The sequence below is a fragment of the Sycon ciliatum genome, chromosome 4 (assembly GCF_964019385.1).
Source record: "Sycon ciliatum chromosome 4, ocSycCili1.1, whole genome shotgun sequence".
In the NCBI taxonomy this organism is placed as follows: Eukaryota; Metazoa; Porifera; class Calcarea; order Leucosolenida; family Sycettidae; genus Sycon; species Sycon ciliatum.
The window spans coordinates 20467309-20479560 of record NC_088646.1 but is presented as its reverse complement, the minus strand read 5'-3'; the positions used below and the strand labels follow the sequence as shown (position 1 = coordinate 20479560).

The 12252-nt window shown below is 48.4% G+C and overlaps 1 protein-coding gene across 1 annotated transcript; it reads left to right on the top strand.

The window, feature by feature from the left end:
- Positions 1-10870: 10870 nt before the first annotated feature.
- Positions 10871-12252, top strand: LOC135814931 (DNA-binding protein P3A2-like). Its single transcript, XM_065328132.1, has one exon. The coding sequence runs from the start codon at positions 11011-11013 to the stop codon at positions 12049-12051; it is 1041 nt and encodes a 346-aa protein (XP_065184204.1). The 5' UTR covers positions 10871-11010; the 3' UTR covers positions 12052-12252.

The following is a 12252-nucleotide window of genomic DNA, read 5'->3' as shown; positions in this document are numbered from 1 at the left end:
GGCTGGCTGCACAGTCTGTGTCTGTGTCTGTGTGTGTGTGTGCATTATGATTTGTGTTGCTTTGGTTGGGGTCCGGGTGCGGGTGTGACCTGTCGACAGTGAACATTGTGAAGGCACGGACATGAATCTGTCACCGACTCACAGTGTCATAATCAGATCACTGCAGCGCATGTAGATCTACACGTCCTCCGCAAGTAGTTTGTAGATCTGTGCCCACCTGGTCCACCACTGGGGAGTGGGGGCAGGTCGTCATCTACAGACTACGCTCTGCTCGGCGGGATCGGAGCTACTCAGCTAGCCACACTAATACTAGTATAGTAAGATCATGAAGTGCTAAAGTAGATCTTTGTTTAGACTTGGCACCGCACTTGGCGGATGTAGATCTACAACAGTTACTACATGACTGCAACACCCTCCTTACCTCGGCTGCAAGCATGCAGTCAGGGCATCATCCGGTCATAAATGAACTGCTCTAGCCTGCATTCCTGCAGCCTGCAGTGCAGGCCTGCTCGCGTGGCATTTCATGATTCAGGAATCAGGATCGAGATGATGCCTCGTCACCATGGCCACCGGGGCTGCACCGGAGATCGCGGACTACCGGTCCGTGTAGTAACTGTCTGTAGTAGATCTACATGTAACCATGGTAACCGTGACTGCCCAGCGCTCGAGCGCTTCGTGCTGAGCCGCTGACTCTAGCACTACACTGATCAAAGGGCCAGCATTACGATAGTACTAAGTAGATCTGATCGCAAACTGCAGATCAATGGTCCTGAGTGGACTTATTTAGCCCGGATAAGGTTTGCAGGATGCGATCGTACGAAGCCGTGACAGCAACATCATTTCACGTGGTCACGTGGGCAAGACAACGAACCTATTATAGAATCTATAGAATAACGTCTATGACACGTCTATGACAGCCAACTAAAACCACCTTCATTCCGCTCAGAACCTCTTAGGCTCTCACCCTCTAGCGCTCTCACTCCTAAGGCTAAGTGCTGCGTTGCTTTCACTACTGTTTGGCCATTGTGCTTAGTATAATACTATTGGCCTTCTGTACAGTCATGTATGCTACGCTTCATGCTGCAGACAAGTACTCGTCGTACTAGTAGCACAGCCTACACTCTACAGTCATGTATTGTAGTAGTTGAAATACACGGGATCATTCAGCTGCGTGCCGTGCAGCCGTTCACTCAGGCTGGGACTCTTCGTCGTTGAATGCGAACGCGTGGGTATTGTCACCAAAAAAACAATTACATGTATCAGTACAATAATTCATATTAATAATTATTGTCTGTGCACCGTCCCTGTGTCTGGTGCTCTCTATCAGTACATGTATCACTCATCAAAACAGCAGAATCAGGCCTACTGAAATAGTACTGTCCCCTGATAACCTGAATGTGAATGGTATGACTTCAAAGACACCATAAATGGCAAAACGGAAGCCCGTAATATATGTACGTGTACATGTATGTACATGCACACGTACATTACATGACAGTGCAAAGCATAAGTGACACCAAGCCGGAGTACATAAACCATACTCTTGCTCTTGGTATTTTACACACGTTAGTTTGTTACTTGTCAGACCCCCCCCCCCCCCCTTCTAGAAAACCTCAGTGATCCAGCGTAGCGGATCCTGTCGGGCTGAATTATGAATACAAGGCGAGGTGCCCACGGTCCACCCCATTCCTTTTTAGGTCCCGTCACAGGCAAATACAGTGGTCCGCGAAGCCGAAGGTGCTCTTGCCATACAATACGGCAAGGCAGGAGCGTAGTGAGGATCCTGATGAAGGGGGCGCCACAAATTTCTGACAAAGTACAGTATTATACACAGTGAATTATGTACATGTCTTCAGCCCCTTTATGAACACATATCATCATGCCATGCTAGCTACTACATGTACTGACTTGTACGTACATGTACATGTACACGTACATGTCATTGTACATGTACATGACAATGACATGTACTGCAAATTATGTACATGTACATGTACTTCCCGAAGCCGTCGAAGACATTCCTTGTGTTAAAACCTGAGTTTCGGGCGGAGACAGACCTCGACTAGTCGACTTTGGAGGGGTTCGCATCAAGATACATGAAGCTGGCGAGGGCGATGACTATGTTACTTGGCCCACAAGGCGGGACAGCGGAACATGGGCTCAGAAGAATTTGTCTCTGCCAATCTGGAAGCGAAAGTTCAAGCATGGGCCAACCAGATTGAGCACCTTCCCAACGTACATTGTCCATGTAGCAGCAACACATAACATCCTGACGCTGCATTCACTGCTTCCGTCTTCGGTGCGTACATTCATCCAACGTACTACTTACGTGTACACCGGTGGATCTTCATGAGCTGTTGGAGAGCATTCGGCTGGACTAGGCAACAAAGTCGGCAGTGCGGATTCGCCACCACGCAGCATTGGAAGCAAAAGCTGCCATTATCCAAGACCGCCTACGGGAGCAACGAGCAATGGCCTTGGCACGTGAAGGGCGGGTCCAGTACCCTGACCACCATCTTTATGGCTGAGCATGGCTCCAGCTTTGATGTGAAGGGTGACATCCATTGTTCCATGACCACATTAAAATTAATCACCTATTAAAAACTGAGCTGTGGACGATGTAGCTGTCATCCCAGCGGAGACCGTTCAACGTTTTCTTCAGACTTCGACACTCACACAGACACAGGATGGTAATAGAATTTTGTGACTCTGGACTAGGACTAGTGCTACGCAGTTTCACGCTGGATGTGCATATGCAACTCCCAGGCAACAACGGAACAATGACTTTTAAAACGTTTTTGCAATGAATACAATCATGTACTTAAAGCCTATTCATTGCCCACTGAGCACTTCAAGTAAGTTCAATTGTTAGGCATTGGCGGATAATGCTCGAAAAGGTGGCAGATTCTGCTCGAAAAGCAGTGAAATTGGCAGAACCATACAAACCTTATGGCGGGCAATTCCTCGAATTCTGCTCCATGTCTTTATCCACATACCAAACATGCATGAAACTTACAAGAAAAAGTGCCGAATTCTGCCAATTTTTCTGCCGGCATTATCCACAAAGGCCTATCAATGGTCCTGATCAGCAGAGTACCTTTTCAGACTCAGCACCTCTTTCAGGGGCGTCGGAAGGTATTTTAGTGTGGTACGCCCCCCCCCCCCCCCTTACCCCGCACCCCACCACACGGATGAACCTAGTAGATCTACATGTACATGTACCTTGTCACTGGGAATGTGGGATACATGTACATGTACATGTACACTGTACCATACAGCATTGGATACATGTACCATACATGTACATGTATCCCACATACATGTACATGTACATGGGCCGTCCGGATACGACACAATCATCATGTCATGTATGTTCTCTTGATCACATGTGCACAGACAGCCTACTCTATGCGGCATTCACCCATGCCATGGCCTTCCGGGCCATACGTGGTCGTCCCTGGCCAGGACAGTTCCTGAGATGTTCACGCCACTAGGGCTGGTGTCAGTGGTGATCCGAACCTCCCTCGTCGCAGCAGTGGCCGGGAGCGAGACATCCTGGCGTTACCATGCCGTGACGGAGGTTTGAGCCTTGTCAACCGGCGGTGCACTCTATCCCGTCAGTTGGCCGCCTCACTGCCCTCACTCAGCACACATCTCGGCCTTCTTGTGCAACAGTTACCATGGTTACAGAGTTTGCACCAGCGTCATCATGGTCATTCCATGGAAGGGATCCGTGCTGCGACAAGGCAGAGCTAGAGAAAGCGTGACGCCATTTTTTTATTTTTTTTTATTTTTTTTACTATTATTCACAAACCCAACTCGTAAAATAAATAATTATGTGGACAAAAACCGTGGCAAACAGCTAGCTACTGAGCAGGGGCTGCACTGGGCAGCAGTGATGGTGAGGTACCAGGGGCTCCACCGACCAAAGGTCTCGGCTTCAATGCCACAAGCACGTACCAGGAAAAAGAAACAGAAATGTAAAGGAAAGCTAGATCTAGCTATGGGGAAGTAGTAGTAGTAGTAGTAGTATTTATTTTATTTACCATCGGATGCCTCAACAGTGATACACACAACTCTTAAGAGGGCCGATAACGGGATAAGTGGAAAGGAAAGGAAAAGAAAGAAAAAATAGAAAAAAATTGGAATTCAGACATCAAGCAGTACAGTAATCAAACACCAAGTCAACTTCAATCTTAGTACAAGAACTATCAAGATCATCGAGAAACTCAACAGATTCCAAAAAGAAGGTCAAAATACTTCTTAAACGCCACTGGGTCTTTAAAAAGATCCCTGAGTTGGTTTGCAAATGTAGAGGTACGGTGGTGTCTGCGCCACTCGGCAGGTAGTGTATTAAAGAAAATTGCGGCACGATTAGAAAAAGAATTTACTCCATCAGTTGTCCGGTGCTTAGATATGGCAATGGAAGCATTAGAGTGGCTTCTAGTTCTAAGGCCTGTTGTGATCGGTGGAAATAATTCCGTTAGGGTAGGCAGTGAGATGATGACATGATTTCTATGAATAAACTGGGCAAAGTTGAGAATCATATAGTGTTCAAATGGATAAATCGCCAAGTAGAATGGGGAAAAGTACCGGTAGGTGTTTAGAAAACTAAAAACAAGATGAAAAGAGATTGTAAATTATCAGTGTTTGGACTGATGTACAATGTACATGTAAACTTCATCAACCAAAACTTATGAACTTTTTTAATAGATCTGATACGAAACTCGCATAAGGAAGTGTAAAGAAAACAAGCTAAAAAACAGAAAAATAATAAGGCACCCATTTTGATTATCCAGGGGATGGCCCACGCCTGGTAAAAGAATAAACAGAGAAAGGAAAAGAATCATAACAAGTTTTTTGCATGTATGCAAAACACAGCTGAGCACTCTGAGCAAGGCCAGGTACGCGGATTAGCGGGTCCGGCAAGCGACGAGCTCGAAAAATTACAGGGAATCTGTTGCCCAGTACCAGTTGCTGTCTCTCAGGTGTCGGTAGACCTTTGTCTTGAATGACTGAAAACGTGTTTTGTGTGGGCGCTGCGACAGCAGCCTGTCAGGAAGGGAGTTCCATGCGCCAATACAGCAGTACGGGAACGACCGCTTCACGACGGATGGAGCTGAGACAGGGAGCGTGTCTGACAGTTGATAGGCGTGGCTAGTGGCATTATTGTGCTGGTTTCTGGTTCTGGGGTTGGCTGGAGAAACGCGATGCGGTGGCAATACAGCAAGTAGCTGAGGAGGACCAGTAATGAAATGCAATTTGTACATGCACGAGAGAGCAGCAACAGTCCGGCGGCCATAGGAGTTCCTCGTGCACATAATACTAATATTAAAGTAATAGCGTGGAGCATGGTAGTCTTCTGGGTAACCTGGTAACTGCAGCCCATCACTGAAGCGGACTGTCCGCTTGCTGCGAAGAGAGGTGCTTCAAGCTGGCTCACCTGTTGCCCACTCTCCTCCACAATGGTGCCTTCCGGGATACGCTATGCAGGCTTCGGTATAACCAGGAGTCCATAACCCCCACTCTTGGTATAACTGTACTCCACTCTGCCGCCCTACATTGTGTGTGTATGTGCGTGTGCGTGTGTGTTTGTTTGTGTGTGTCTTTGTGTGTGTGTGTGGTAAGAATTCTGATGCTGCGCGTGCCATGTCGTCCCCCACTGGTGGCTATCCTGCACTATGTGGGACTGCCCTATTCAAAATTTAATAATAATAATAATAAATACGAAGTAGTGGCTGCGACTTCGGCGATGATTTGTAAGAAAGGGTTTGCTCCCCACACCGGAGCTCGCGCTATTCCGCCGACTTTACTTGACACTTGACTGACTCACGACTGCCATCCAGAGCACACGAGAAGTCCATCGAACCTTCGACTCGGCAAAGCTGCAAGAAAGCACCACTCCCTGCTCAATACACAGTGTTTCGGGGAATTCACCCCTCATCAGTTGAGCTTGAGTAGGCTGAGGAAGGTTGTGCCTGAAGAGCACCACTTATATTGTGCTCTCCAGGCACAAACATCACCAGGGATACAAACTTACAGAGACGCTCCATTTCCAGCGCGACAAACACCTCGTGAACACCAGATAGCAGCGTGAGTCAGTGTCGCTCCTGGACGGTGAGACCGTCTCACCGTCCAGGAGCGACACTGACTCACGCTGCTATCTGGTGTTCACGAGGTGTTTGTCGCGCTGGAAATGGAGCGTCTCTGTAAGTTTGTATCCCGGTGATGTTTGTGCCTGGAGAGCACTATATAAGTGGTGCTCTTCAGGCACAACCTTCCTCAGCCTACTCAAGCTCAACTGATGAGGGGTGAATTCCCCGAAACACTGTGTATTGAGCAGGGAGTGGTGCTTTCTTGCAGCTTTGCCGAGTCGAAGGTTCGATGGACTTCTCGTGTGCTCTGGATAGCAGTCGTTAGTCAGTCAAGTGTCAAGTAAAGTCGGCGGAATAGCGCGAGCTCCGGTGTGGGGAGCAAACCCTTTCTTACAAATAAATAATAATAATAATAATAATAATAATGCCTCAACCGTCGGTGGTTCGTGACGTCACCGCCGCCATGCTTCGTGAGGTTGCCACCGACGTAATTGTTGAGTGGAGAGTGGAGAACAACTACGACACCGGTCAGCCATATGCACTATGGAGCCCGCCTGGACGTAGCGGCGTCGGGGGTTTGGCCTTTGGGGCAGTCGGTTCGAGCGTACTTTCCTCGATGTCCTGGTTGTCAACCCACATGCTCGATCGTTCGAACCAAGCCTCATCCCTCTGACTCACGTCGATCTACTCCAAGCATGAGCAAGAGAAGAGGCGAGCATATTAGGAGAGGGTGCGAGAGGTTGTTGTTGTTGTTGTTGTTGTAGAAGTTTATTTAACGTCGCACCACAAACAGGCGATTTCGCCTCCTTTGATACATTCGGACGACAGAAGGAATGAGAGAGAGGGGGGGGGGGGGGGACAGAAGTACGGAGAGAGGAAGGGTAGAAATAAATAAGCAAATCAACCTCAGGGCTACACCAAAGCAAAAACGGAATGGGAACATACTACATGTATATACAAAATAGCTTCATACATATGCGGCAAAACACGTTTACTATTCTTTGGCTGGGCTCGGAACGGAGATCAGGCGGGAGCTGGTTCCACAGGACTGCGCCGATGAACTTCATGGTCGCTCGACCCGCAGGACCGGGCCAATATGGTACTCGAACGAGGTTGAGCAGGCCTCCTTCTTGCCCCACATCTTCAGTGCCACAGGAGGCTGCGACAAAGCTGCGCCCTGAGCATTCCTGAAACGGCTTGGAGTCCTCCTGTCCGACAAGCGGCAGGAGCCCTTCTTCAGTAGCGGAATCGTTTGTAGCAGACACGAATGCCTATCATCAGACCTCACAAACCTGCCCCAAGACAGCTTCCCTTTTGTGATTGATTTCCCCCAGGCCTACATACATGGACCACTCTTCATATCAGTTTTGCCTCGAACAAGAGTACAATCATAACCCCAAGAGTACATAACCCCACGGGGTTATGTACTACGGGGTTATGTACTCTTGCCTCGAATAATGATAACCGGTACACGGTATCTCTTAATTTGCTGGGCAAAAGTCCTATATATAGGATTTGAAAATGCGTGACCTTTATGCCGTTGTGTATTGGTCACCATGAGTCATTCATGACCCATAATATAATAAGAGCATAATGGGTTTATTAGAAGCTGTAAATATGTTTGAGGCATGAATGTTTACTTTTTAGATTCATAGGACATCATGATTACCCATTTTGAGAAAGGATTGGAATTTTGAGCAGCATTGTTCAGCTGGTGTCATGGGAAGGACTGAAGCAGTGAATGTGCAAAAGAACATTACAGGTGTGGCACGGGGTGGTTTCATGACGACATATCGCACATGCCGTCGTGAAACTACCAATTTTAAGGATAAAACAAGGTCCAGTAAAATCTCAAATCCTATACTGTATATAGGATTCAAAAAATAGGGCACAGGCCTTAGAAATATTGCGCAAGGAGATGAGCCTTAGATGTTAGTATTTGTATCTTATTCAACTCTCCATATCGACTAAGACCTAACGCGGAAGGATTGGTCACATACGTTCCCCTATGCTCATGCCACACCCATTTTGAGTTGAAAAATATGACCAAAATCCTATATATACAAAATCCTATATATAGGATTTAGCAAATTAAGAGATACCCGGTACTAGTATCAGGCCCAGATAAGACAGATCCTGCCGACAACTCTCTCAGCAAAATTATCGAAGAATTAAAAGAAGCGGAAAATGCCGGAAAAATAGGAGCAAGATAATAACAAGAGTCCATACGTATGGACTCTTGATAACAAGAGTACATAACCCCTGGGATTATGTACTCTTGATTATATAGGGAGGTTTAGTCCCACGTAATCCGTGGGTACTTTACGTGTGTGTACCACGTGATACTCAGTGACCCACGTACAGGCGTTTTCTGATTCACGACATACCGTGTATGGAGGCTCACCCACGTTCCGCCAGAACGTGGGTGAAAATCAGAATGGAGCGCATTGTGCGAGCTGTGAGGGTGCTCAGCTGAAGAAGTTTCCGAGGCACGAAATCAAAATATTGGATGAGCGTCTTAGGCCCGGGTAGCTTCGTCTTTGACCAGGTTCGGGCCTTTCGCTTCATGCTTTTGTTTGTTCCGTGTGACTTAAAACACAACATTGCAACGACTTTTTTTATATTTTTGGTTACGTGGGTGCCCTTCATCCGTCTTTACGTGGATCACCCACGTACGCGTTTCCGTTACGTGAGAACTAAACCTCCCTAATAATTATATATCGAACAAAGTATGTCAACCCCTCCTCTCTAGAGGCCTATCTTGCATCTCGGCTTGTGCCCCTGGCCAAAAACCCAGGGGTCAGACCCATTGTAATTGGCGAGGTGATCCGTCGTGTGATTGGAAAAGCAATCCTGTCAATCATTGGAAATGATATCCAGGAAGCAGCAGGTAGCCAACAACTTTGCGCAGGCCAAGACTGTGGCATTGAGGCCACCATTCACGCCATGACGGATGTATACAACTCCCCGGATGTCGACGGTGTGCTGATGGCTGACGCCAGTAACGTCTTTAACAGCCTCAACCGTGCTGCATGTATCCACAACATCCGCCTGTCATGCCCAGCCCTAGCAACGGTTGTCATCAACTGCTACCGCAGCCCCGCCAACTTCCATGTTGGGGGAGAAACCATTCAGTCAAGGGAGGGAACCACGCAGGGTGACCCGCTGGCTATGCCAATTTATGCCATCGGCATCCTCCCCTTGATCACGTCCGTGGCTACTGATGGGGCATGCCAACATTGGTATGCTGATGATTCATCTGCTGGCGGCAAGATGGTGCGATTGAAGGTATGGTGGGATCGTCTCCTGGAACGGGGCCCAGCTTTTGGCTATCAAGCCAGGCTTCATCCCTGTGGTTTTCTCGGCACATGGTGGCATGGGCAATTCAGCTATTTCTCTTTACAAGCGCATTGCCTCCATGTTGTCCGAGAAGACTCGTGAAGCCTACTCCTCTGTCATGGCCTGGATTCGTGCCCGGCTGAGCTTCGCCCTCCTGCGTGCAAGTGTTGCCTGTCTTCGGGGTGCCCGCCGACCGATCCACTGCCACCGCCTTGTCTCTGCTTCTGCCGCACTGACTGGCGGTTGCCGAGGCTAGGATTGTGGTCTGATCCGGCTCAGGAGCGGTATTGTGTGGGAACTGAACTATTGTTATCGATTTCACTGTACTACTTTTTTCTCTTTTACGTTTACTTTATACCAGGCGTGGGCCATCCCCTGTACATAGGTGCCATCATTTTTCTTTGTTTCAATAAAATTGTGTTACGAACTTAGAAGTTGCGACTTTGCCGGTAATGTCATGAAGTTGGTTGCTCCAACGAGGAGCACACGCTTCTTGCCGAACTTGACACTTGACTGACTCACGACTGCCATCCGGAGCACACCAGGAGCACGTCGCACCTTCCGCTCGGCAAACCTGAAAGAAAGCACCACTCCCTGCTCAATACACAGTGTTTCGGGGAATTCACCCCTCATCAGTTGAGCTTGAGTAGGCTGAGGAAGATGATTGTGCCTGAAAAGCACCACTTATATACTGCTCTCCAGGCCAAACCATCACCAGGGATACAAACTTACAGAGACGCTTTGTTTCCAGCGCGACAAACACCTCGTGAAGCCCCAGGCAGCAGCGTGAGTCAGAGTCGCTCATGGAGTTGTGCTAAACAGACGTTGAGAGCCAGTATAGCTATTCACAACGCTGTGTGTGACCTCCAACAACTAGTCGCACGTCCGCGTGAGGGACAACAATAGAGAGGTTGAGATGCACGTTATTTCCGACGTGACGCGAAAGTTCAGCTCGCGTTATTTGCTCGCACGTCGAAAAATCAACGCGAGCGCGCGACCTGCTGCTCACGTCGAAATTTGGAGTTTTACGCCAAGTTCGACGTGAAATTGCGCGTCACGTCGGAAATAACGTGCATCTTAACCTCTCTAATACGAACTTAGAAGTTGCGACTTCGGCGGTAATGTCATGAAGTTGGTTGCTCCAACGAGGAGCACACGCTTCTTGCCGAACTTGACACTTGACTGACTCACGACTGCCATCCGGAGCACACCCGCAGGAGCACGTCGCACCTTCCGCGCCCGCTCGGCAAACCTGAAAGAAAGCACCACTCATGCTCAATACAGTGTTGTTTTTGAAAAAAAAAAAATTATTATATATCGAGATGTTGGGTAAAAAGTGTTTGTGATCTGATTTTACGCACTGACGTCATTCTTCCAACAACAATACACGATCTAGATATATGTTATGTACTCTTGATCATCCCCGTTGTTTGTGGTTAGCTGTTCAACTTCAAGTTTCACTCTGACTATTAAAAGTTACAATTGTAGTTCTTTTTCCCAAGCTAGGTTGGCCGGCCTGTCATAGTGTATTACTGTGGAAAGGACAACGAGTAAACTGGCGGAGTTTGTAGGCACCATGGCCGTGGAAGGCGGCGCCATGACTGGCATGAGCCTTCTTCGCGATCCCGATTCTGAATCGTCTGAGGAGAGTGAAATTGACGAAGTGGAGTTGCTGACAGAGGCCAACCGCGATGAGCTCACCAGTCAGCTTGCTTCAGCTGGGACCGTGGGAATGGCCGCCGCCGCCGCCGTCACAACTGTCAGGAAACGGGGCCGCAGCAAGTGGGACTTTGAAACGAATCCGGCAGTGAGAAAGAGACAACAAACGAGATTGCTACGTCGATTGCGTAGCACACTGGACGAAATGCAGGCGCGTGTCGGGCAACAGTGTGTTGTGCTTGCAGCTTCTCCAGGAAAGGCGATAAGTGCAAATACATTTCAGTGCTTTGGTGCCTCTCCACTGGAGAATGTTATTCGTAGTCACCAAGAGGGTATCATGAGAGATTTAGAGAATTCCCTGGAACGACATGTTGCCACAGAGCAGCCACCGGACCCGGATAAACACGAACTACCACCACTAGTTATCGATGGGATCCCCACACCGCTGAACAAGATGACACAGGCACAGTTACGCGCGTTCATTCCGCTCATGCTGAAGTACTCCACTGGGCGACCGAAACCTGGCTGGGGAAAGGATGACATGAGGCCAGTGTGGTGGCCCGATGGTTTGCCGTGGCAAAACGTACGTGCAGACATGCGCTCGGACAACGAAAAGCAACAGACCCAGTGGACTGAAGCCCTGCGACAGATAGTGCGGAACTGCTATACGCATCACAATCGCCTCGATCTGCTCCTGGAGACTGCGGAAGATCCACTGGATCAGCTGAGAGCAGAGCACCACGGGGAACTGGATTTGCAGCAGATTCCAGGACTTCCGGAACAGACTCAGGTCATACTAGACTTAGCACAGCATCCCCAACTGATCCAACACATTCAGGCAGCCGATGGTACTGCCATGTTGCTTCCACAGTACCTGGATGGCGGTCAGATGGTGATCAGCCTGGCTACAGACCCCAGCCAAGTCGGCGTGGACCCCCAAGTTGTGACAGGATGGTAGATTTAAACAGCGCTTGATCTGTAAGTACACTCTCTAGGTACTTGTAGACACTAGTTTGTGTTTTTAATGCTGAATTGTAACCTTGCTTACACATCCTGCTTTGTACATTTGCTAGCCTATGATGTATTGTTGTTTCTCACGTATTTGCTGTCGGACTTGGACATAGAACATAGCTCTTCCCAATTCAATTGCTACGTTGAA

What these genes read in the sequence shown, in the direction of transcription:
- LOC135814931 (XM_065328132.1), top strand. Translation starts at nt 11,011, where the DNA reads ATGGCCGTGGAAGGCGGCGCCATGACTGGCATGAGCCTTCTTCGCGAT.